This window comes from Balaenoptera borealis (assembly GCF_965194805.1).
Source record: "Balaenoptera borealis genome assembly, chromosome: 11".
Taxonomy (NCBI): domain Eukaryota; kingdom Metazoa; phylum Chordata; class Mammalia; order Artiodactyla; family Balaenopteridae; genus Balaenoptera; species Balaenoptera borealis.
Window position 1 is genome coordinate 36,188,956 of NC_138868.1, and position 26,958 is coordinate 36,215,913.

Sequence of the window (26,958 nt, forward strand, 5' to 3'; positions counted from 1 at the left end):
ACCAATCTAAAGGTCTGACACCCAAATAATAGGAGTTCCAGAAATAAATAACAACGAAAATTCAAGGGAATAAATCATCAAAGAACTTTTTTTTTAATCCCAAAAACAAACCCAGGAATTTCCAAATTGAAAGAATCTTGAAAGTTCCCAGTACACTGTTTTAATAATAGACCCTCACAAATGTACATTATCATCAAATTTTATAACACTAAGGAATAAAGTTTTCCAGATGTCATACAAATGATCAAGAATAGAATGGCAATGTACTTCTCAAAAGTTACACTAGAAAATATAATAATAGAGTTATTCCTATAACATTCTAAAGAAAAATGCTTTTTAACCTGAATTGTTACATCAATCCAAACTATCAAATAAATGCAAAGGTAGAGTAGAAACGTTTTCAGACATGCAACACTTGAACAATTTATCTTCTGTGCACACTTAGGAAGCTAATTAAATATCCGTCCTCTAAAAATAAGGATGTAATGCAAAAACGAAAAATAGACAGGATTCAGAAAACAGGAGACCCAACGGAAATGAGATTATGTTGAAAGGCTATCCAAAAAATCCCAGCCATGCTGTACACCTAACAAGCTTCCAGTGTAGAATGGAGGAGGTCAGAGGCTCTGGAAAAGTTTTCTTCATTGAGTTAAAGTTGTAAAATATAAAATATATTTGAAGGTACTGGGATGATAGTTTTGGGTTGGCCAAAAAGTTCATTCAAATTTTTCTGTAACATCTTACGGAACATCTTTTTGGCCAACCCAATATTATTTGAGGAATATCTGAGATTGAATGGATGTTGAGTGAATAAAAAACTGAGCAAATAAACAATAACAAAATGAGATAATAATTAAATCCAGGTAAAGCAAGCATTTGTACAATACAGGAGAAATAACCATAGCTAACTCTGCAGCGTGCGTAAAAATATCATAGAAATAAAAAGGTAAACAATACTCACCTAATGAAACTGAAGAAGAAGGAAATAAGAAGTGTTTGTGTGCGGTGTGTATGTCGGCATGTCTGTGTGTGTCTGTGAGTGCACTTTGAGTGAGAGGTTGAAAAGATATAATTCTTCATCTTCCCTGGTGGTCAATAGATAATGCCTAAAACTGAGAAATCAAGATATAATAATATGAATGTTTTATAATCAGAGATGTAGAAAAGAAAATTATCGACTCTGGAGAGGAGGAATGGATTAGGATAGGAACAAGAAATTGCTGCGTTTTCATAACTAATCATGTAGAACTATTTGCCTTTTAAAACTGGGCATTAGAAAAGAACAGACAGTGCCTTAGATAAAAGGGAAAAGGACTTGACTAGATACTTCATAAAACAGTAAAAATCAAATGGACAATAAGCATATATGTTCAACTATATTAGTCATCAAAGAAGTGCAAATTAAAACCAAGAATATAATATCACAACAGCAGTATGGCTAAGATGAAAAAGACAGTAAATAAGTATTGATAAAACTGTGGTGCAATTAGAATTCTCATCTGTGTCTACTGGGAATATAAATAGGTACAGCCACTTTGAGAAGCTGTTTGTTTGGCAGTATCTATTAAAATTGAACCCAAGCACATTCCAGTAATTCCATTCCTAGATATATAGATATATGGAAATACTTGCATACGGTCACCCAAAGTCATATACAAGGATTTTAGTCTGGCAAAATAAGCAAAAGTGGAAACAACTCAAAGGTCCAACAATAGAATGGATAAATACATTTGGCATATTCACAAGATGAAATACTATTCGACAATGAGAATTAAATAACTGCAACTATAAGCAACAGCATGGATAAACCTCACAAATCTATTGTTGAGCAAAAGAAGTCAGACACAAAAGAGGACTTACAATTTGACCCCATTTGTAATGACGTTCAAAAACAGGCAAAACTCTTCTACGGTGCTATAAGTCAGGGCAGTGGTTCCTCTTGGTGGGGTCTGGGAAGAGGACAGGAAGGGGTGCTTCTGGGATGCAGTTAAGTTTCTATTTTTTAATCTTGTTCCTGATTTCAAAGATGTCTTTAGTTTTTAAAAATTCATTGAGTGATATACTTATCTTTTGTGTGCTTATCTACCTACAGATTATATTCCAATAAATGTTTATTAAGTTTTTTGTGAGTTTTCCAGATCTCCTGCTTTTCCCTCTTCCTGCACTCTTAGGATTATTTCAAGTCTTGAGGTCACCCTTAAACAAAAGGGGATGAATGTGACATTTACCAATCAAAGGTTTTATTAGAGAACATCTCGGCTAATTATTGCAGAAATTGAGGAGAGAAAGGGAGAGTGATTTAAATAAATAATTACAGAATTTATTTTCCAGGAATACCTTCAATGATACAGACAGCTGGAACAATAGAAACTGCCCATTGCACTGTAGAAGCAAATTCTGATCTCCAACCTAACAGCTGTTCAAGCCTCAGTTCCCTCGCCCATAAAATGAGGATAATAATAGTATTTATCCTATAATCCATTTAAGTACTTGTAATAGTGGCTGGCACATCATAGTCACCTCAAAAATATTGACTACAGGTATATTAATAGACTGAAGAATAGGAAAATAGTTTCTGCTCAGATGCCCAGCACTTGAGTGTTAACTACTACTAAATTATAAGCAAGATGGTTCACTTAATGAAAATGTATTTACTTGACATTAAAATAAGTTTTCCTTGAGAAAAAAACTGAGGGTGTTAGATCAGGGAAAGATCTGCAGATACGTGTATAACAGACTTCAGATCTCTCCAGAAACTTCCAAATTGTTGGTACACTGCTTACCTGCAAACATCTGTTCAGACATCTTGTCTCCTTCTGATTTTTAAAATGTCACTACTCTGAGGATGTGTTAAGTCATGCCCTAACATGTGCAGGGTTTTTTAAGAACAATATTTAGGCATTAATCTCTGTTGGAGTGGCATCAACATTGGGAGGCTCACATTGCCTTTATTCTACTTCAAGTTCAAAGTTTGGAGTGGTGGAACTAAAAGACCCATATTAGAATACCAGCTCAAGGCTTACTAACTGGATGAACTTAGAAAAGCCATTTTAATCTATATGAATACGTTTCTTTGTCTGTAAGATGGACATGAAGCTTACTTCACAATGCTTTATTGGGGTGTTCTAAAAAGAAAGTATCTTTGAAAGAGTCTGTGACTACAAAGAGCTACATAAATATTAGCTACAATTGATAACACGGCTCTCAAATAGAGAAATTATAAATGACAGTCTCTGCACTGTGATTCTTTACAATCTACCAGTTTATCATCATCTACTGTTTACTAATTAGACTTTCTCTAGTTCCTGTGACTTGCACGCCTGAGAAGTGATATAACTTGGTCAATGCCACATGGTGAGTGGTTGAGGCAGTTCATCTCGAAAGGTTACACTGTGCCCCACTGTCCTAATTCAGGAATGCCTTATGAGTAAAAGGCACAACAATGGCATTCTTCTGGCACTTTCAAATTCAGCCTACATATTAATGAATTGGAGCTAAGAGAAATGAAGACTCCTGTAGGAGGGAGGCAGGTGGCATGACATAATAATGAACAAAAACTTAAAGAGCATGGAATTTTAAATCACCACACAAGAATTCAAGTCCCAGCTGTCTCCCTTATTAGCCTTACAAACTTGAGCAGTTTCTTTAATCTCTTAGCCTCAGTTTCCTCATCTGTAAAACTAGAATGATGATAATATATCCTCCATGGAATTGTTATGAGATTAAAAGAGAGATGATACAGTTCCTGGAAACACGCATAGGAGACTGTAAAGATCTATACTACATGAAATACTTCTATTACACTAGTCCCATTCTAAGGAAGAGGGTATCAACTAAAGTATAACGAGGAAAGTTAGTCTCTCAGATCATCACCACAGTGTCGATGGTATATAAAGGAATCACGGTGGCAGGCTCAGAAGTCAGAGTTTAACTGAGAAAAACAACACACAAGAGATGAGCTCTGACAATTGTTAAAGACAATTGCCTTTTGAAGAAGGGCAGCAAAGGACAGTGTTTAAAACCCAGAGCTTTGAAGTACAAAGAACTGTTCAAATTACATCTCTGACACTTCCTAGCCCTATAATCTTTGTCATATTACTTTACAGTTCTTAATCCCAATTTACTCGATAAATGATTATAATCATCAATGATTCACAATTTCTTGCATGTATACTAAGTGCCAGGCACTATTCTAAGAGCTGGGCTATAGCAGCAAACACTGACAACAATCTCTGCCATCATGGTGGTCAACCTTCCCGTGGGAGAAGAAAGAATAAGCAAGATAGATTAGTGATATATTCAGTGTCATAAATGGTGATAAGTGCAAAGATAAAAAAAAAATGAATCAGAGAATGGAGATGATATTGACTGGGGCAAGATTTAGGGTTGCAATTTTAATAAAGTGGTAGGAAAGGCCTCACTGAGACTGACAGTTGAGTAGAGACCTGAAGGAGGTAAAGAAATGAGCCACCGAGATATATGGAGAAAGAACATTCCAGAAAGAAAAAACACCAGGTGCAGAGAACCTGAGATATGCTTATATGCTTGAAAAATGGCAAGTGGGAACAGTACAGAATTATATAATGAAATTAGACAAGCAATACAGGTTTGGAGGGTGCTAATCAGTGCCAGACTTCTGGGTTATAGTATAGTATGCTAAATAACATACTATAATATATGTCAAGCACTCAGCACAAGTTCTAGCCTCCATTAAGGTCTAGCCTAAGCATTAAATAATAGCTCTGAAGGTTAAATAGTGCCTTCATCATTCTGACTAAAATCTTAGAGATTGGAGAAGTATAACTACTGCAAGAGACACTGAGAAAAATATGTAGAGAAAAAAATGTAAGCATCTCTAAGATGCTAATCCATGGAGTTAGTGGGGAATGCAGAAGTGACCATGGTATTTCCACATAACTGGAGACCAAGTAGCTGGAAAAGTTAAAACTTGCTATTGGGTACTTGAGATCATTTTATTGAAAGAAAGTGCCATAATAATTTGCTGACAGTAAATCAAAAAGTGCTTAAAAGTGCAGTTCGCAGTTCTTTGACTTTTCTAATCAAGTGGTCCAATCCAAACAGGACTACGTGCCAATTTAAGAACCAGGGAGGTGCCATATCTGGGCAGGCTTACCTGGGTCAGGGGTATGTTAAGACAGGCTGGGGCTTGTCTATGGGAGGAAGGAAGGACTTGCTTCTCCTCCTGAAATGAACCATCTAGTTTATGTCTATTAATGTTTTCTTCATAGATACTAATGCTTCTTTCATCCAGAAACATGTTATACAGATCCCATACGATCTAATTTATATTCTTTATCATTAACACCTTGAAGTGGGAAGAATAGGACCAGGAAAGGGATGGAAGGAAAGTGGTTAGGACATAGGCCATTTTGGTTTGGAGACACTGTGGGTTAATAGTTGTTGAATCAAGTTAATGTTTTATAGGGTTTTTTTGCGTGGGGCAAGAGAAGTTAAACATATATGCTGGCTATGCTACAGGGATGGGTGGTAGGAAGAAAGGGGAGAGGAAATAAGTAAACATGCTATTAAATGTAATCCATTTTATGAAAGGGAAAACCAAGTTGATACGGAGCACACAGGAAGGGACTTACCGTTAACTAGGAAGTCTGAAAAATATTTTTGAAGAAAAGCTTAAGTTAAAATCTAAGTAAGATAACAAGGGAAGATGGGGGCTGGATATGGTGGAAGGAAGAAGGAAGGTGGGGAAGGAGAAGCAAAGAGTTCCAGGTAGAGCAAATACCCTGGGCGGAGACCTGCAGTAAGAAGATCATTGCTTTGGCTGCATAGCGCAGGGAGATCAGCTCGGTGCTTTGTGACCACCTAGAGGGGTGGGATAGGGAGGGTGGGAGGGAGGGAGACACAAGAGGGAAGAGATATGGGAACATATGTATATGTATAACTGATTCACTTTGTTATAAAGCAGAAACTAACACACCAGTGTAAACCAATTATACTCCAATAAAGATGTTAAAAAAAAAAAAAAAAGAAAAGAAGATCATTGCTTTGAGAAAATGTAAAAAAGTTCAGTTTGGGAAAAATTCAAGTTATTGATTATAACTTGAAATGGGGAAGGGACTCAGAGAGAGTCCAGGTTGGAGTTTACACTAAGGGCACTGGAAACCATTTCAGGTTTTTTAGCAGGAAAATGATTTGATTGCATTTGCATTTTATAGGGATTATGTTGGCTGCAATTCAGCAGAAAGAACAGTTTTTTGTGTGAGGAAAGAGCAGGACTTGGGACCTGGAGATTTGCCTTTTGCTATCATTCCAAGCAAAACCCAAATGACAGTGGTTTAGACTAGGCAGTAGGATGGAGAAAAAATAGATTGTGGTGACTGATCGAATGGGAATGTGAGGGAGAAGAAAACAGCAAGGATAACTCTGATTACATATGATCTAAAAATACCAGGGATGAAAATGTGTGATTGACAACAATAATTTTCTCATTCTTCCCAAGATATGTCATGACGACAGTATCGTGGCTTTGGAGACTAACACAAAAACTAAAAGAGATTCTTATTAAAGTATCCATTTATTCAACACATGTTTTGGGCAGCTGCTATGTGCCAGGTGTTGCCCTGGTCCCTGGAAACACAGTGACAATAAGATAAAAAAACTCTTGCCCTCATGGAGTTTATATCCTGGCTGGGCAGTTGGACGAGACAAAACAGCATTATCATATCAGAGAGTGATACGGGCTCTGATGACCATAAAAGAGTGACAAGCAGGAAGAGATATGTTATTTTAGTTAGGGGGTGAAGGTCTTCCTGAGGAGGTAACACTTGAGCAGAAACCTAAATGACATGAGGGAGCTGACCATGAAAATATCTGGGGGAAGAACATTCCAAGCCACCAAACAGTAAGGAAAACATGACTGGAAAACAAGGTATTCAAGTGAGGGGGAGCACAGTGAACAGTGAGGACAGAGAAGGAACAGGGAGTGGGGCCCAGAGCATGAAGAGTCATGTTGACCACTGTAACGACTTTGACTTTTATTGACTGAAAATGGAGAGCCATGGAGGGTTTGGAGCAGAGAAGTGTCTGCATCTAACCTAGTTTTTAGCAATGTCCCCTTGACTACCATGCTAAAAAGAGATGATAGTTGTACAACAGTGGATGGGAGATGAGTTAGGAGGCTTTGGCCATAATCTAGATTAAAGATGATGATGTCATGCACAGGAGTGGTAGTGGTGGAGATTATACAATGTTTGGGTTCCAAATATATCTTAAAGGCAGAGCAAGGATTTGGATGTGCTGTGCAAAAGAAGGAAGTCAAGGACAATTTCAAGGTCTTGATCCAGAGAATGGGAAAGGATAGATTTCATCATCAGCTGGAATGGGGAAGACGGTGGGAGGAATATTTTGAGAGGGAGCAGATCATGAGGATTCTAGATAATTAGAGACCCTCAATAACTAATCTTTTCCATTATAGGCACACCTTGTTATATCGTGCTTTGCTTTATTGTGCTTGGCAGACATTATGTTCTTTACAAATTGAGGGTTTGTGGCAACCTTGTATCAAGCAAGTCTATTGGGACCTTTCTTCCAACAGCATTTGCTCACTTCCTGTCTCTGTGCCACATTTTGGTAATTCTCACAATATTTCAAACTGTTTCATTACTGTTACATTTGTTACAGTGATCTGTGATCAGTGATTTTTTTCCTTTAAATTTTTTTTATTGAAGTATAGTTGATTTATAATGTGCTAATGCAGGGATTTTTGATGTTACTACTACAACTCACTGAAGGCTCAGATGATAGCATTTTTGAGTAATAAGTATTTTTTAATTAAGGTATATACAGTGTTTTTTTGAGACATAATGCTACTGCATACTTAAAAGACTACAGTATAGTGTAAACATAACTTCTATACGCAAAAAACCAAAAAATTTGTGTGACTTGCTTTATTGTGACAATCGCTTCATTGCAGTGGTCTGGAACTGAACCTGCAGTATCTCCGAGGTACGCTTGTATTTTAATTAATATCAGATATTGGTGATCAACATGTAAGCCTGTATGTGTGTTACAGGCAGAAAGAACATTACAGGCAAAAGCTCCGAGATTTGAAAAAATAAGGTGCATTTCAGTGACCAGAGTAGTTTAGAATGGGCTGGGATTTAAGATGTATGTGGAGGAGGAGGAGGAGATAAAGCTGGAGAGGTAGGCAGAGGTCCAATCAGGGAGGTCTTTAGATATCACGCTATGGAAGATGGACTTTATCTTGTAAGCACTGAGGAGGTACTGAAAGGTTTTCTTAGCAAGATTAATAAAATAATTTTCCAGAATCTCCCCTTATGGACTCAGTCTTCTTGGCTAAAATTGTTGCCTCCCATAGATAACTTCAAGGTCTCTATTAAACTGGAGAATGCTTTAAAACCACATTAGCCCACCAAGCCTGAAACTTCTTATCTTTTCAACCACCACCAAAATGAATGCATAGATATTGCTATTTGATTCATCATATTTTGGACCCAAGCGATCATCTTCAGGCAACTACCTTTTCTAATCAGTGGATCCTATTAGGAGAGAGTGATGCAAATTGCAAGAGTTTACATTCTTTTTCGGCCAAGCTATTGGCTTCAATTAGGCTTTTTCCACATGATCTACAGTGCATTAAATATACTTGGATAGAAAGAATCCTTGGATACTAGTTACTAGGGAAAATTTGTAATTTCTGGGCTCCAGTAGGTCATATTTTTACAGAAGCCTGGATTTCCTTTCTGTTCAGCCATTGTGCTTCAAGTTACAGGGGTGTTTGTATTTCCCAGGGCAGAGGATTAAAAATGAGCCTATGAACACAACTCCTGACTTTCACAGTTCAGTAGTATGAGCTTGCCTGGTGGGGAGGAAGAACCGCTTGTCATCTAAATAGTCAGGAATTATTTTCTGCATTACTAACTAGACTAGGTAATCCCTAACAGCTTTCATGTATTTGATGAGGAATGCCAATCCATTAAAAAGATTGGTGCCCTTTACTTTGCTTCCTGGAAAGCATGCTGACAAAGCTACTGGAAATACACAAAATTTCTATACTATACTCTTCTTATTAATGGCATTCTTGTTAATGGCCTTTCTCTCCTCCATCCCCAATATAATATATTTTTACTTCGGTGTCTTTAAAATTAGATTTCAACTGGAGCCATTACAACTTGTGATCTTTAAAATGAAAAGACTGGATCATGTGAAATTTAGGGTCCTTGTGTATACTCATTCATTTATTCATTTACCAAATATTTGTTGAATTCAAACATAATAGGATATTAAAACTGGACTTTTCCTATGTTAGAGTTCTGATACATAATAATGTTATGCTTCAAAGCTGTATGCTAGACTACCTTTATAACACTTTCAAAAATCAGCTGTGCCTACATTAACCGTTAACCACCCTCCAGCTCTGTAAACAAACACCTAGAATTTTAGTAAGGGATGGTGATGAGGCCAAAAGTGAGAACTTGGTTAGAGAGAGAGATTTGGCATGCTTCCAGTTCCAGGTCATCCCTTCTTTTCTTTTTGCACGAAAGAGGGGGAAGAACATCCTCTCTAAACTCATCCCAGGGTGACAGTCTTCAAGCACATCTAGAAATGTCCCCTGGATGGTTAGGGACAAAGCAAATTATATTTGACTTGTGCCCTAAGAGCCTAAAGGTTAATGCCTGGGTCTGGCACTGCCTCGGTCACATAGCAGAGGAAAAAAAAAAAAAAAAAAAAAAGACCACATTAAGAGAGGGCTGCACTTGGACTGAAGGAGGGGAAAAGTGTCTGCTTTATTGGAATCCTACAAAAGAGCATCAGAGCGTCACCCTAATCTTATGTTAATCTTGCAGAGCAAAGGAGCCACAACAGAGAAGGGGCCTTTCACAAGCTCAGAGCTACAGAAGATAAAAGGATCGTCATATCAAGGGAACTTCATCTGGAAGTAATTCATGATCAAAGGCCCTTACCAAAACACCTCACAAAGGAAGAACCAGCAACTGCACATCGCCCATCCAGAGGGCCTCAACACTAGAAACCCACTGTACTGGTTACGTGAGATCTTATTCTCTTTCCCATAAAATTATCTCACCGAGGATAAGATTCCTGACACCTATGAATTTTAAAATACAATATTGAAAGAAGAAAAGAGAAAGTGTCCACATCTCCTCACTGCAGGCTTCTCAGGCTGTGGCAGGCTGGTGAGTGGAATATATGCCAGGAACTCTACCAAATGTCTTAGACTATTTCATATAATCTCACAATAATAATATGCAATAAGTAATATTGATATCCCTTTTTTAGTGGCAAACTGAAGCTTAGAAACATTATGTATATCTGATCTAATCTCATAGATTCTGGTAAATAGTGGAACCCAACTGAGACTGACCTAGAATGACATCAGAGGGTGTGTTCTTACTCTTATTTTGTTTATTCTCTTCTCACCTTAGGTGCAACAAAGATGTTGAAAGGAATATATAAATCATTGCCCATCATCAAGTAGGAGAGTATGGTTTATTACCCACAGAAGAACATAATTTATTTAGCCTTGCATATAATCTGTTAGATTTAATTGCCCTTGAACACAGGTAATACATCAAGAAGCAACAGGTTATTGGAAAGTGTGTAAAATTTGGATTCAGTCATGCATGGGTTAGAACCACAACTCCACTACTGACTGGCTGAGTAACACTTATACACATCCTCATATATGTTCCCTAGGGTGGGGCTAGCTGCCTCACAAGAAATAACAAATGCAAAAGGTTGGCACTCATAATCCATGGGTAGTGGGCTGATGCAAGTTTCACTTCACAGAGGCTAAATAATTCATGGCAGATCTAGTAGCAGAACACAGGTCTCTGTCCTTCCGTCTAGAAGTCTTTACACTATCCCAGGCTGCCTCTTTATAGTCCAAATCGCTGTTTGTGAACAGAAGGCATAGCTCCCTACAGTTGTATTGAAATGACTTGAAAACTTGCTCTGTACCAAGGAGATGAGAATGAAAAATGGTTTCAGGTATTTTTCCAGATGTCTGAAACCTGGCAAAATGGTGAGCCTGGCAGGACCATGGACAGGGTTTTGAAATTGCTTCAAAGAGATCTGAGAGTTCAGTGACAACTCCATTTTGGAGCCACGGAGAAGTGTGTCAGATCTTTAGCTCAATTTCTCCATCACGGCTGAAAAAATAAAGTTGAGCGGGTGGAATTGAGAAGAGGAGGGGAACGAGATACTATAGGTTCAGCAGCTGAACCCAAGGCTGAGCTGCTTTAAACATGAATGATCTCAGTGCTGGTGGGTTTGGGCTCCTCCCATCCTCCAGTGCAATGCCTCTCCTCTGCCATTCTCTATTTCTGGAAAGAACCAGTGCAAGGAATAGTTCCTCAAACAAATTTATACTCATCTGACTTTAATGAAAATTTTAAGAGTATCTGCATCTCTCCTTTTTTGGTGGGTTCAACTGGATGGGCAACTCAGAGAAACCTCAACTCTGAGTACTTCCCTTTTGTATGATGCCACAAAAATCCTGCTTAGTCTTTCCTGGGCACCTGTTAGCTACACAACAATAGCAGCAACATTAATAATAGAAGCTGCCATTTACTGAGCATGCACCATGTGTCAGACAACCTGAGAAAGCTCATGCTAAGAAAAGTTAAATAACTCTCCTAACTGCTGTGAATTTGCACTCATTCTCCTCCCAAATGCCCTCCCCAGAGTCCTGTTACACCTGGCAAGGAAATATTCTCTTCTCCATTTAGATAATGGAGCTACTATCCACCCTTGTAAAGACTCTTAAAAAAATTTTCTCCATAACAGAGGTAAGCAGAGATGTAGCAAATAGAACACTGGTAGAGCTCCATCAAAATTGGAGCAAGATTTAAAATTTGGAAAAATAGACAAGTTCTTTCTTCTGACCATTCTTTTTACTTGGTGGATGGACAATATACTCAGGGTAAACTACTACCCTCTGCCTATATATCTACAACGCCCTGAAGCACAGGGAAAAGAATAGAATAAATTATCCTGCAAAAAGTCGTTTCCCTTCAGGAAAGGTTAAAAGGCCCCCAGTCACTGAGAAAAATGAAGTCCCTTTCATGAATTTTAAATTCTTTTTACGTTAAGCTTTTAAAAAATCATTTCTTATTACAAATATAATTTATATTTATTGTAGAAAAATTAGAAATTTCGGATAAGCAAATTAGAAAAAAATAACTAGAAATTATACTGTGAATGGACAATGCTGTTCAACTTTTTTGCTATTTATTGATTACCCAGAAATAGAAACAGACTCACAGGTACAGAGAACAAACTAGTGGTTCCCCACAGGGAGAGGGCTGGGGGAGGGGCAAGATAGGTGAAGGGGATTTAGAGGTACAAACCACTAGATATAAAATAAATAAGTTACAAAAACATAATGTACAACACAGGGAATAGAGTCAATATTTTATAATAACTTTGTATGGAGTATAGTCTATTAATATGTCAAACTACTAGGTTGCACACCTGAAGCTAATATAATATTGTTAAGTCAACTATACTTTAACAAAGAAAGAATGTTCTAATTACAGTAAACCCAAAGTACTTCTAGAACTCCTGAAGAGATGCTTTAAAAATGATTTTCTGTCTCCTAAAAATGCTTATATTTTATATTTAGAAATATATTTATATAAATATTATATATTTATATTTTAATATTATTAGACAGATAGATATATAAATTTTAAAAAGCCTGCTTAAAATGCTGTTAAACATCCTACAGTGCACAGGACAGCCCTCTGCAACAAAGAATTATCTGTCCAAAATGTCAACAGTGTCAAGGTTAAGAAACCCTTCATTAGACAAGCTTGCTACCTTATATTTAATCTCACTTGTTGCTTGCAAATTTGCTTAATGCTAAGTAGAAAACATTCACTTCTTAGAGGATGATACTATGCTATTTTATGGTAAGTAATATCTCTCTGGATTTAGTGTAACTCTTTGATTTTATATTTGAAAAGTCTCTAGGACGACTCGTATTGTTTCATTTTGTTTTGTATTTGGCTCCTTTACATCAGTGTAGCATGATATCCTTTTAGCTCTCTAGGATTACATAGAGATTTCACTGGCGGACCTTTTCTATCCTAAGAGTAACACACCTACTCTTCTTACTGGCTCTTCACTCACCTCTCTCTTTACACATCTCCATGTTAGATATGAAACCAAATCAAAGCTAAGGGCGCAGAGAAGGAACAAAGGGTAAGAGAAGAGCCAACATAATACGTTGTCCAGAAACCTAGGGAGGTAAAATGTTTGCTTATCTTGAGTGGGGTTATGAAAAGTGTACATTTACTAAAATCTTATCAATATAAAATAAATGCAGAGTTGTTCATCTCTGTGTTACACATCAAACGTGAGTGGAATTTTCAACTTCATTATATTTCAGATAGGCATTTTCTTTTTCAGTGATTTAGCTGAATATACTTGAATTCTAAAAGGCTATCACAAGCCATGAATAAAACTAGTAACGGGGGGCAGGGGTCGGGGGCAAAAGAAACATTTTTCAAACTAAATTTAAGTGGATTCTATATAGCTCAAATGGGACCATTTAATTGGTCCTAAAATTAAAACCAAATAAAACATTTCATGTAACCATGCCATTAGACATTCACAGTGCATTTGTATTTCTCCTTTACACCTTGTGTCTCAAGGCATCTAGCATTGCTATTCAATGTCAAGTGGAATTACTTAATGTTTATTGCTAACAGTGAGCACGACAAAATAATTCTGACAAGATATGACACAGGTTTTTAGTGTTCGTCCTATAACTCACCTAGATCCCTTGCACACAAGCGATTGGAAATACATGTACTTTACACTATCCATAAAAAAACTCATAGAATTAGAATATTGGCCAATATTAAATGGAATGGTTTTGCTACAAATGGAGGATAACATCACATACAGAGAAACCTTATTTTATTCTATTTTTTTTTTTACCTTATAGCAACTGTATAAGTTTTCAAGAGTAAATAATTCTCAATCTCCACTTTAATATTTATCTAGGAACCAATGACCTGCCAATGTCTGTCTTACTTTTGCCTCTGGTCTTGATTTTCTCCTTTATCTCTCTTTTTCCTGTTCCACATTATGGACCAGAATGTAAGCACCGATTCAATCAGCCACTTATTGAGCAGAGCAAAGGAAAGAGGTCAAATCAGCAAGCCATCAGAAACCAAAACTAATTCTTCCTGGGCTGCCACTGACTCAGGCCCTGGTCTAAGATCAATGCTCTCCTCCAATTCTTTATGATGCAAAAAAGAATAAGAACTTTACAGTAGATGCTCTGGTTAAATATCACTATGACAATATAAAAATGACTGGTTTATAACAAGCAACCCGAGGTGCTTGGTGAAAGTGCAGGCTCACGGACTCTCCCCCAGATGTTCTGATTCACCAGGAGCCCAGATTTTACAGGAAGTTCATCATTATCCCCTTGAAACACATGCAAGGGTTTAAAATGTAGTTTGTGGAATACAAGTTGAGTTTTATTCTCAGTTCTAATACTGGCTCTGTAGCATTGCAGAAGTTACTTAATCTACCCAAGCTTTAGTCTGCCATCTATAAAATGAGCGTAATAATATCTATCTCTTTTGTTTGTTCTTAATATTAAAATAATCATTTAAAAGTTCTCGTGCATAATTAGTACATGATAAATGGTATATCATTAGTAATATTAGAATCCCTCATCATCAGCAATATCATCATCACCATTCTGTCTCCATTAATTCCTGTATTCTAATTTTAGGGAAACATAGCAGTTTTGGAGGAAATAATGAGAAACCTTTAGATTTTTTTTTTTTTCATTTTAGAAAACCTAATTAAAATCAAATGTACTGCAATACGGTTATGTGTGCTAAGTTACTTTGTTTTTGACAAGAATCCTTCAGTTCCATGCGATAATTCTCTCACGCTGCTCAGAGGCAGAACTTGGCTCTTTATATGTCTTTTTTTTTTTAAAGACAAACCAAGTAATTATTATTTAATAAATGTGATCTGATTTGTTGATAATATCACAAAATATGGAAACAATGATGCTCATTGTTGATTTCCTTGTTGAATAATTTATGTAGTTAAATTTTGACATGCTCTTAAAAGGATCACGCTGTCTTATAAATACACAGGCAGTGCCATGTACTATATCAAATAAGTTGGGGTATAATAAACAGCCTCATTTAAAAAATTTATTATTTAAATTCAGAAACTTTTAACGTGAAGGCAAGGAAGCAAGAGCTTTGCTTAGATCTTCGGCATTAGATGAAAACATGCTCCCCCTCATCTAATAATAGGGATAAGGACTAAAGCATCATATTTCCATTTTGCTATGCTCTACTATGAGATGTGTCAAGTGTGACATGCCAGACCCAGAAACACATAATACCGTGATTTTAACCTAATGAAACTCATAGGAAAATACAATGAAATACTCAGCTTTACATGGCATACACCTCTTGTTTGCACTGATACGTACACTGCCACTTTGGCACTGAATGTCAATTTCATTCACACACAGGTAGGAGGACTTCTCCAATTAATAAAAGAGCTAGATTTCACCAAAGAGTGCCCAGTGTAGACACTACATTTACTGCAAATAGAAAGCTGTACGTAATGGAATCTTACCAATACTAACTGGCTTATATTATCAGGTCCATGAATGATAATGTTCCTAATAAACCAATATTATAATAAAATCCCAAGCACACCGATAAACCTGCTGCTGGGGTTATTTAATGTGCTTTTCCACAAGGAGCATGCGGTTCTAATTTAGATTCCGTGGATGCAGCAGATTGTTATAACTCCAGTGGTTGCCTGTGACGCTCCCCAATAGAGGATTAAGTGGAGCAGGTCAGTTTGTCAGGCTTTATCTCTAATTAGCACTAAAAATGCACACTGCAAACGGAGGCAGAGAGAAGACTAGACCTTGCTAAATTAGACACGGTGGAGGGAGGGCAAATGAAGCTCTGTTTTCAGAAGGAGGATGCCTATTACACAGTAATCAAAAGGTACCCAACTTGAGGAGAGCCACATCCACCATCAAGACATAATGTATTAAGTCAACCCGCAGTACTATAGCTCCAGAGAAAGAGCCTCCATTCTCTCTGAAGCCTAGTCTCTCTCTCTCTCTCTCTAACCCCAACACACACACACACACACACACACACACCAGACGAGGTTACCTTTCTCGCAGTGGCTTCCTGTGAATCCAGAAGGACAGACACATTTGTTAGGAGCCAAGCACGTTCCACCATATCTGCAGCCCTCTTCGCAGAATGCTGTCACGAAAAGAGAAGGGATTTCTCTTAGATAAAATGGCAATAAGGAAATTCATGGTAAATAGCATGGGCATTGAAACAATTCTTTCATCGTTGCACAGGGAATACATATCTATGTTGACATATTTAAAAGTCACGGTATACAAAAAGAAAGAAATGAAATAATACCTATTTCACTGGTTACATCAGGTCAATTGAAATGATGGATATAAAGTATTTGGTGCTAAATGGTAGCTAGTATGAAGAGCTCTTACAGTTGCTATTAGTATGATTATTGATATACTTGAAATCGAAGAATCAATTGAGGAACTAGAAAGGACAGGTTTAGGATAAAGGCAAAGGCATTTAAAATACTCACTGTTTTGTAGATACTCTTTCTTACTAAGCATTTTTATTACAATAAAAACATTTTTACTTTTTTTTTAAAGATTTTCGGTAGTCAAAGCAATTTTTAAGAACATAATAAATTTAACTAAGTGCTTACTTTTGAATATTTAAGATGTCTCCAACATTTCTATAATAAAAACAATGCCTTGTCCTTATAGAAAAAATGCTTAACACATCTCAAATTATTCCTTTAGGGAAAGTGCCTCAATGTAAAAATCCTATTTCAAAGGGTATAGACTTGATAAAGCTTTTTGATAAACATTACAAAGTCATCCTAAGGCCATCTCAGCACTACCCTGCTAGCCTTGGATTAGTTCCCCTTATTACACACTAGCAGAGCATATTTCCATGCCCCTTTCCTTTGCAGTTTTAGATATAAATGTTCATTTATGCATAATTGATTACCATCTCCTCTTCCATCCATTGGACTGCAAGACCTATCAAGGCAAGTACTATGATTATTTTTGCTCCCCGTGGTACCACAGTCTCAGAATCTGAGGCCACAGTAGATGTTCAAAAAATATTTGCTGAATGAATTAGTCTATATCCTGCAGGTTGTTCTGACAGGACAACACTTGTTCTCACAACTGTGCAATACTTCCATCTGAGTAAGTTATTATCAAACCCTGCTGGATAACCAATAATTTTGTGTTCTTAACCTGCAAAATTTCTCATTAATGAAGATGACTGCAACTTGTTAACGCAGAATTTCTTTTATTCACATGAGAGCTCGGTGAGCAAATGTTTTGATTTTTAATTGCAGTTGGAAAATGTCACCCTGGAAAAATGCCATGGTTATGTTTTGCCATCATCACATAAATAATATGGGTCTAACTTTAAACAGCTCCATTATGTCTTTAGATAGTTGAATGCTAGTTCAAGTAAATAGAACTTCTCACAATATTGTCATTTTCCACATCATTTGATGTCTCTTGGATGATTTAACATTCTGTAGTTTAGCAATTAATTGTGAGCTCCTCTGTTTCTGCCAGAGGATATATAGTGTATATCTTGGTATTCGAATACCATTTCCTATTTCCAGCATCTCAGTACCCTGAGACTAAGAAAAAAAAGGTTTAGACAATATCTGCCTTGGTATGTTCATCAGAAACCAAATACATATAAATATATGTATACAAATGTATGTGAAATCTCTTGTCCCCCCAAATCACACATTGTGGGCTCTGGTGACATACATTTCAAGTAAGATATTTAGAGTAGAGCTCTACATCAAAGCTAATAACAGAACAAGAAAAATTTTTTGCAAGCTAAAAATGACAGATGGAAATCTGGTAAAGAAAAGTTTCAAGTGGCACCCAAAGAAGGCAGGGGCTTGGAAGCAGGAAGCTCAGTCTGGGTTTCTTTGTGGCACAAACAGCACTTGATCCAGATCTGTGTACACACATGCGCGTGCATACACGCACACACACACACATCAGCAGACATGGTTAGGAGACTTGGTGTTGTTTTATAATACATGTGTGCTCTTGATTTACTCACCTCTTAAACAGAAATGGTAATAGATTTTGTGAAGAAAGCATATGTTTGTGATGTTCTAAAAATGTGCAGATAGAATAAATAGGGTGCCATAAGGATAAAATGAGTCAATATTTGTAAGGGACTTAAAATAGTGTTTGGCACATAGTGTTAAGTATTTCGTAAATAAAATTAATTGGTTATGACTGTGAAACTTGTACAAATTGTCTAATATGCAGACAGCATAAACCCATCCTATAAGGTGTTCAGCTTCACCAGGATGGGTTTAAGGCAACCCTTGTTCTTTGTGCTTGATTTAGTTTCTCAAAAGAGTAGTAGTAGCCCTTATCATCAAATATCAGATAGGTGTTACTGTTTCCAAATAAAAATGGTGAAATGGGGACTCAGAAATCAAGTGCCCCCTGTAAGCTGCACAGATGATAAGTAGCAGAGCCAAGATTCAAACAAAGACTTCTTTGGCTTCAAAGTCTTACCTCCTCTTTATAAGATACAGTGCAGATTCACCTGCAATCTGGCATTCGCATAGGCAGGTTTATCCCCTTTTTGAATAGTCCCATAAGGGCTAAGGGAACTGACTACAAATTGGAAGAAAAAAATATCTCCCAAATTGCACACATTGCATTCAAGAAGGGGTGTAGGGTGTTGTGCAAGTTCATGCACCTATAACCTAAACTCCATTTTTGTCAGTTTTTAGTCACATTTCACCCAATTGCACATACTGCTTTGATTGGAACTTATCTGGAATAAAGAAGAAATTCACTGCCTACTTGAACCTTAGGTAATATGCCAAAAATTTCAAAAAACACAAAAGCAAATTAAAAAGGAGCATGTCATCCAAAACTTAAGCTACTCTGGAGAAATCAAGATCAGTGCAAGTTTTCTTTGAAACCTCATAAAACATCAAAATACACTATTGTATCCTAGTCTAAAAATTGTGCACAGATTATGTATATCTGGATAGGCCCTTCTGGATCAACTATGAACCCAGCATTTCTTCTGGTACTCATAGGACCTATAATTTGCACAGCATTACTTAGTTGATGGCATAACCAAAACAAGAAGCCAGGTCACCTACTATGCCTCCTTCTAGCTTATGAGAAGACAGGATGGTAGAAATCACATGGTCCAAATCCTTGCTCTGTATTTATTAGCTGTGTGACCTAAGCAAATAATTTCACTCCTCTGGACCTCAGTTTTCTCAAGAGCAAAGCAATAATGATAATAATGAAAACACCATGCTGTGCAGGTTAAATTAAACTACCAACGTAAACCACCCAGCACAGGGCACTGCAAGTGGAATAAGCTTAAGAACTGGATGTGACTATCTTAACTTACCACCAGGCCTTTGCTTTTCCAAATACCAGTACTATAACGCACCAGTTCCTCATCTAGATTCTGGAGATGCAACAGTGAAAAGATCCCCGTGCTACGGCACTTATTCTTTAGTAAGGGCTAACTGTCACTCCTTCCTTGACTTGGTGACCCAGTAGTATCATGTGGTTTGTCATGGGACTTGGAATCATAGCTCCTTTGCAAACTCAGAAAAACTCAGGCATCATGGGTGTGTCACTCCTTTGTCAACCACTTTCTAGATTCCAAAGTATGGTTTGTAGACCGCAGATATTCAATGAGATTACAAACTTGAATCTGTCATTATAATGTCATTTGTTATTAACTGCTACCCTGGGGGTGATATTGGATCAGATCAACTCTAAAATGGTATGCTTCTATTTTTGAAAGGACTCTTCCTACTGTGCAATAAAATAAATTAAAAAATTCAAAACTGAGGGAGTTTATCCAAAGAAAGACTACTTTTTATATGTAAAAAATTCTGAGCATGTGAAACAAAACTTGGACTTTAAGGGGAACAGAATGAGAAAGTGGGTTTGCAGATGCCAGGTTTGTGGATACCCAGTATTATCACCATGTGCTCAATTTGACAAAAACAGTTTTACACTAATAAAAAAAAGTAATAGCCCTCCAAGTTCTAAACACTTGGTATGATCCTCTTAAAGTATAACTGGCATATATTTAGTTCCTAGGGACACCCTGTATTCTGAAAAAATAAGGAAACATACAAGTTTCAACACCATCTGGTAGAAGTAAACCCTTTTCCCTCCCTCCTGGTTTCCTTGAGAAAGCATTTTCCTTAAGCTCATTTCTGCCCCCTCTTTGCCAGCTTTGCTCATTCTGTCCCTGGGGAGGTAGAGAGATTTATTCTATTGGTAAATTTGGAAACAATATATATCAGGATGATGTTCCTTGGGTGGGAGAAACAGGAGAATGGGCTGAGAAAAACTATCATTAGGAGTGAGTAATATTTACATTTCTAGTTTTATTTTGGACAGTGAGTTAGTAGGTGTGAATTTCATTATTAAAAATAACTATCAAGATATCAAAATAAATAAAAGCTGGCCACCATGGACCAATGGTTACAAGGTGTCATAAACCAAAGATTATAATTAATTTGATTATATGCACCTAAATTCCAAAGGGGGGAGAAAATATTTAACATCTGGTCATGCTCAGTAAAACTCCATGCCTACCTCTCTTCTCTTTTGGGAGTGAGATGCCTTCAAATGGTATCAATTTTCCTTACTTCCCTGATGATGCCTTTCTCCCTGGGATTCAGTGGGTAAGCTGGTCTTATCCTGTGTTTATTCTTAGCAAACCAGCTTGACTTACAGACTTAAACGCATGTTCTCCAATCCAGCTCTGTCAATAATAAAGGTGAGGTCACCCCCCCTCCACCATGCCTGCTTTTTGGTTTATTCCTCACCTTGTTCAGAACATAATATTTATCAAAGATTCCCTCAAACATTTTGGTTGTTACAAGATGGCAGGTAGGGTCAGGGTGCTACTGGCATTTGGTGGGTAGAGGACAGAGATGTTGCTAAATATCCTACAATGTACAAGTCAACCTTGCGTAGCAAAAAAAGTACCTGGCCCAGAACATCAGTAGTGTTGCAGGTGACAAACTCCACTCCGACTTTACACAATTAAGTCTATGGGGTACCTCCATGAGTAAAATTAGGTTATTTTAATCCCTTTTTGCATCCTCCCAAAGTCTCCCCCCAAGAGTGTAACATATAAAGGTAAGAGTGAAAACCATCCAGATAGCTATTCTGATATATAAAACCAAACATCCAGATGTCTGCAATTCTCACTTTTCATATCATTCTGGTCTCAAGCACACACTATACTGCATAACTTAATATTTAATTATTGGCCCCTAAATCACCTTCACTCCTATCACTTACTATTTGTGTTTGTATCTGCGGCTCTGCTAGCCTTTTGCACTCTTCTTTTCAACAGTATTAATAATAATGACAACAATAGTGACAGTAAATTCCATTTATTGAAGACCTATTAAGTACCTTATAGACCTAATATTCCATTTCATCTTTACAGCAATGCTGTGCGTTTCTCACGCTATTCTCCTTTTCAGATGAGAAAGCGAGCTTAGAGAAGTAAGGTAAGTTATCAAAGGTCGCACCACTACTAAGTGGCATCCTGGGTTTCAAGCTCAGAGTCCTAACAACATCACTCAGCAGTCTCCATTTAGGGATTAGCCACCTACTATGTGTAGATAATGTGCTGAGTGCTGAGAAGTCTAAAAGGAGACATGAAAATTGTCTCCATGCCCAAGAAGCTCACAATCGAGTAGCAGAGAATGGCACATATAAAACCAAGCACATTCAAATGTGATCTATGCCCCTGTAGCAGTATGAATAAAGTACTGAGAGAACGTGGAGAAGAACGTGATTAACTGTGCCTGGTGCACCCGGGCAAAGCTTTGCAACAGAGCTGGCATTTGAGCTGGGCCTGGAAGAAGGAACGGGATTTTTGCCAGGGGGAGAAGCACAGGAAAAGAGACAGTTCAGGTCATGGTTTTGTCCTGCAGAAAGGTAACAAATAAATGAAGAAAATGAACAGGTGTTGATAACTCACATCAAGGTTAGGGACTGAACATTAGAACAGAACACAGTAAGCCATGTGGGGAAGCAGGAGCGTTTTACAATCTGTGAGCCATCCTCTCCGTCAACCCGTCTCTCATCCACTTTCCAGATTTGTTACTTACCTTAAGGTACAATAGTGTCTTGCCTGGGTATCTGCATATAGACTTTTCCATTTTTCTATCCATTATTCTAGTTGGTTTAAAACAGTGCTTTGCTGGTCTTTTTTAGTACACTATATAGTTAGAAATAAGTTTTACATCAGAAACCCCATACGTACACACATAGACAACCAGAAATATAAAATGTACTCTTAGTATGTGTAATGCATTCTGATATTTTTTATCATATTGCCTTGCATTATACTGTGTATTGTATTGCCTTCCATATATGGTATTGTATTATATTCTGTTGTACGTAATTTATAAATACAGCTATGAATCAATGACTTGCTTTCCCAACCCACTAAAACTGCAGTTTAAACCATGCACTTGTTTCATACATTCTTGGTGATAGCCATATTTTTCTAGTCCATAGCATTTTGTGATAGGATGGGGGCATAGAGTCACTTTTAGATTAACCTTGAAATCTTCACACTGAGACGTTGGTTTTAGCTCTAGAAAGACTGAAAAGATAAGAAAATGTCTACAAGTGTTATTTTCTATGGATGTAGTTACAACTGAGATCATATGGCCTGCAAAGTTGAAGTATTTGCTCACTAGGCCTTTATAGATAATCTGTTAGAGAATATGAACTAGACAGGAGTGGCATAGCTTGAAGGGAGAGATAATGCATCCTTCTGCATTTGGGGGGTGCTATATATGTGTTTCTATAACTGGACTATGAGATTCTCAAGGGCCATGGTCATGTTTATTGCAACTCTGCCTTCCTCTGTATCATCCTGAACTCTGGCGACACTGAACCCATATTTCTTGGTAGAGTAATTTAATTATATAGAGAAAATAAAAAGTTTGAGAAGACAGTCTTGTGTACAAGCTAACTATATTGTGAAATTTGAGATAAACATTTGATCAGGTCAGATCATTCCAGCTTTCCAAATTTATCAGTCATCTACTGTGTGCTTGACACCAGATACTCTAAAAAGATATGATCCCTGTTTTCCAGGATCTGGGATTCTAACACAATGGTTTTCCCTGAGGGCAATATCCCCCCCAGGCGATATTTGGCAATGTCTGGAGACATTTTTAGTTGTTACAGCTGGAGGAATGCTACTGGCGGGTAGAAATCAGGGATACTGTTAAACATCTTACGTGCACAGGGCAGCCTCACAACAAAGAATTATCCAGCTCCAAATGTCAGTATGATGAAAGTTGAGAGAAGACAGTCCCTTAATTTAGTAATTAATAAATACTTATTGAGTACCCTCTGTACCAAGGATTATTCTGAGAACCAGGGCTCAGACAGACAGATAAAAACATGTCACATATGGGTTTATATTCTAGGGGGAAGATACAGAATAACAAAATAAGCATGTCAGTGACATCACAAATGAGATGATGACAAGTGTTACGGCCCAAAATAGAGCAGACCAGGGGGATATGAAGTATGCCAGTGGGGAAGGTTGTAATTGAACAGGGTAATCACGGAAGGCCCTAAGACAGTGGCATTTGGGAGAAGACCCAAAGAGGAGAAAGAGTGTTCCAAGCAGAGGATACCACAAGTGCAAAGGCCCTAAGGAGCAGATTGTGAGGATCGCATAATGCTTTACAGATCCCAGCAGTACACAAAACCAAGAGGAGGTAGAAAGAAGGAAAGGGTTGTTTCTGCCTGGAAGGTCAAGAATGGCTCCAAAGAAGAGCTGCTGCCTCAGCTGAATCAGAAAAATAAATAAGAAACCATCAGGCAGCTTGGGGCCAAGGGTGTTCAAGTCAGGAGGAAGGAACAGCGTCTGCAAAGGTATAGAGGCATGGAGCACGACTGGGTAGAGCTAAAAGAGAGGCTTCAGCTGCCTGGAAGAGGGGCTGTGAGGAAGGAGGAGTCGGGGGGGGGGATTAGCTGGGATTTTATGAACGCAGGATTTGTGCTACTTCACAGACGGGCCACTTCTGCTCTGCCTGTCTCACCAGATACCCACTGGTCGTATGAAGGATTTAGGACTGCCAATATTATCTTATTTATCCCCAATTCACTTTCATTCAGAACAAGAGTGGTCTCTTTCTTAGGGAGGCAGAATCAAAATGTTGAATATGAATTCGTTTTTATGATTTTAAAATCTCTGAAATGTAGAACTGGAAGAATCATATAGAAGGGAGAGCAATTCAACAGGAAATTACTAAGAACTTGGGAATGAGGGATGTTCAGCCCTGACCATGTGCCCCTGGGGGGTGGGGTCAATCACGGACACATCACCCAAACAACCGGGGCACCTCGGTAAGTCGTCAGGACCACCTATGGCTCAGTGAGCGGTTAAGAGCGTGACTCTGGAAAGAGAGATCTGGGTTCCAGTCATGGTTCCAGCCCTTATTAGCTGGTTGATTTCTTTTCCTAGCTTTACTGAGATACAATTGACATATGACATTGTGTAAGTTTAAAGTGTACAACATGCTGGTTTGATACGTTTATATATTGCAAAATGATTACCATTGTGATTATTTTTGGAAAGTTCCTTCATCTCCTTGAGCATCAAACTTCTTTCTTTCTTTTTAATTTTTATTTTTTTATTGAAGTATAGTTGATTTACAATGTTGTGTTAGTTTCAGGTGTAAAACGATTCAACTATATACATATATATGTATATACATATATATATATATTCTTTTTCACATTCTTTCCCCTTATAGGTCATTATGAAATATTGAATGCAGTTCTCTGTGCTACACAGTAGGTCCTTGCTGCTTATCTATTTTATATATAGTAATGTGTATATGTTAATCCCAAACCCTTAATTTATCCCTCCCCCCCTTTCCCCTTTGGTAACATAAATTTGTTCTCTATGTCTGTAGGTCTACTTTTGCTTTGTATTTAAAGAAAAAAAAAAAGATACAAATGAACTTATATTCATACTCCTTACCTGTATAACTAAGTCACTAAGAGAACCTACATCATACTGATATTACCGGGCTTAAGTAAGATAGTGCAGGTAAAGTACTTGACATAATGTCCACACATCGTAAGCACTCAGTAAATGTCAGTTCTTTTTAAATCTGTCAATCTCTTTCTCTCTAGGTTAATTAATATAGTACAGCATTTTCTTTCAAATATCAAAACTCTTTGCAGCCTACCTTCCCTAACTGACACACAAATCGATGGCAGAGTTTGAGAGCTTGTTGAGCACTGGATTCAATAACAAAGAAAATGATGAAGGGGATGAAGGCAAAAACCCAAGAAGAGGAATAGAATGAGGCATGGTGTTCAAATTTCCAAAAGCAAAATTCAGGAAGTTAGTTCGGGACTCCCTACAACGTACAAACTAAGGAAACAGTCAAATTATATCTTTGCAACAAAAACTCTGAAAGCAATTCAAAATTTGGTGTTCAGCGTTTACAGGAGCATTAGGAAATGGGAGCCTGCAAGTGATAGCTGTGAAAAGCAGTTGAGGAGAAAGCCTGGGGTGCGAGGGTCAGAAGGTTCCCTGCTGCACTGCCATGCTGGAGCCCAACACATCTACTACCCCTGGAGGTCCCAGTCTAGAGATTTTAAGAAATAAATTCCAGCAAGCTCTCCCGGGAAAAATCACTATGTGATTTTTATATAACCGCATGGAATTAGATGTTAAATCTTGAGTGAGATATGGATCCCAGCTGCAGTGACAGAAGCTGGGTAATTCGGGTGGACCCAAGTTCTCAAGAGAGCTCTTCCATTTCCCACCTCCATCTTGGAACTTGAACAGTTTCTCAGATTTGTAAAGAGTTTTATGCTTTTGTTTTAGAAAGTGCTTCATGAGAATCTTGAATGGTGATTTGTAATGGTACCTTCATTCTGTAAATGGGAAAACTGAGAGGAGAGAAGTAGATGACTTGCTCAAGAGAAAGTTAATTAGGAAGCAGAGACAAAGAATTCCAGGCTCTGGGATTCTAAAACAGCATCAGGTATCTGAGAAATGATGCCAAATTTACCCAATGGGAGAAAACTAGTTTGGGGATTTAGAATGTGGGGAGGGAAGGAGAGAAGGTAGAAATAAGGGATGAGAGAAGGATGAAAGCATAAAAAGAATAGAGGAATGAAAGAGAATTAACTTAGCAAGCAGATCCTGCAGCAAACACTGCTCACCGCACCCACACTCTGTAATGCCTAACACAGACAGACACCTAGGTTGTCAGATGAGAGGCTTTCAGAAATGGGCACCACGGGTGCTGATCTCACATCTGCCATTTTCTAGCTGTGTGACCTGGGGCTGATCTAGAAATATCAATGAACTTTATTTCCCTCATGACAAAATTGAAAGAAAAATAGCACCCTCATTACATGGTTGTTATGAGGAATAAAGGTCAAATACTTAGTCCCAGGTACTCAAAAGATTTTAATTATTATTATTATTACATACTTATATCCACAGTGGGGAAACCCATTTGAGGACAAATACACTGACGTGGGGAACCGAGGGTAAATGAAACCCTAATTCACAGGGCTATCAGGCTACATTTGTATTTTGTTGAAAATGTGCTACTTTTCAGTTCCATGCTTGAAGGTCCCGACCAATGAATCCAGAGTTAGAATTATTAATTATCATGTTGTAGAATGCAAAGGAATTCCAAAGAGTGCTGCTTGCAGGTGGACTCAATACATATATTTGACCTTTCCTTGGCTGCCTTCAAAGTCAAAACCCAGGGTCCTCTTAAGTGAGCTGGTCTGATTAATGG

At 37.7% G+C, this 26,958-nt stretch overlaps 1 protein-coding gene across 3 annotated transcripts in view; it reads right to left on the reverse strand.

Moving 5' to 3' along the window:
- NELL1 (neural EGFL like 1) overlaps positions 1-26,958 on the reverse strand; it is an 866,104-nt gene that overhangs the window by 208,060 nt on the left and 631,086 nt on the right. For all 3 annotated transcript variants that reach the window (XM_082342435.1, XM_082342434.1, XM_082342433.1), the window contains exon 15: positions 16,203-16,298. In XM_082342435.1, the coding sequence (XP_082198561.1) occupies positions 16,203-16,298 (96 nt within the window). The remainder of the gene's footprint in view (positions 1-16,202; positions 16,299-26,958) is intronic.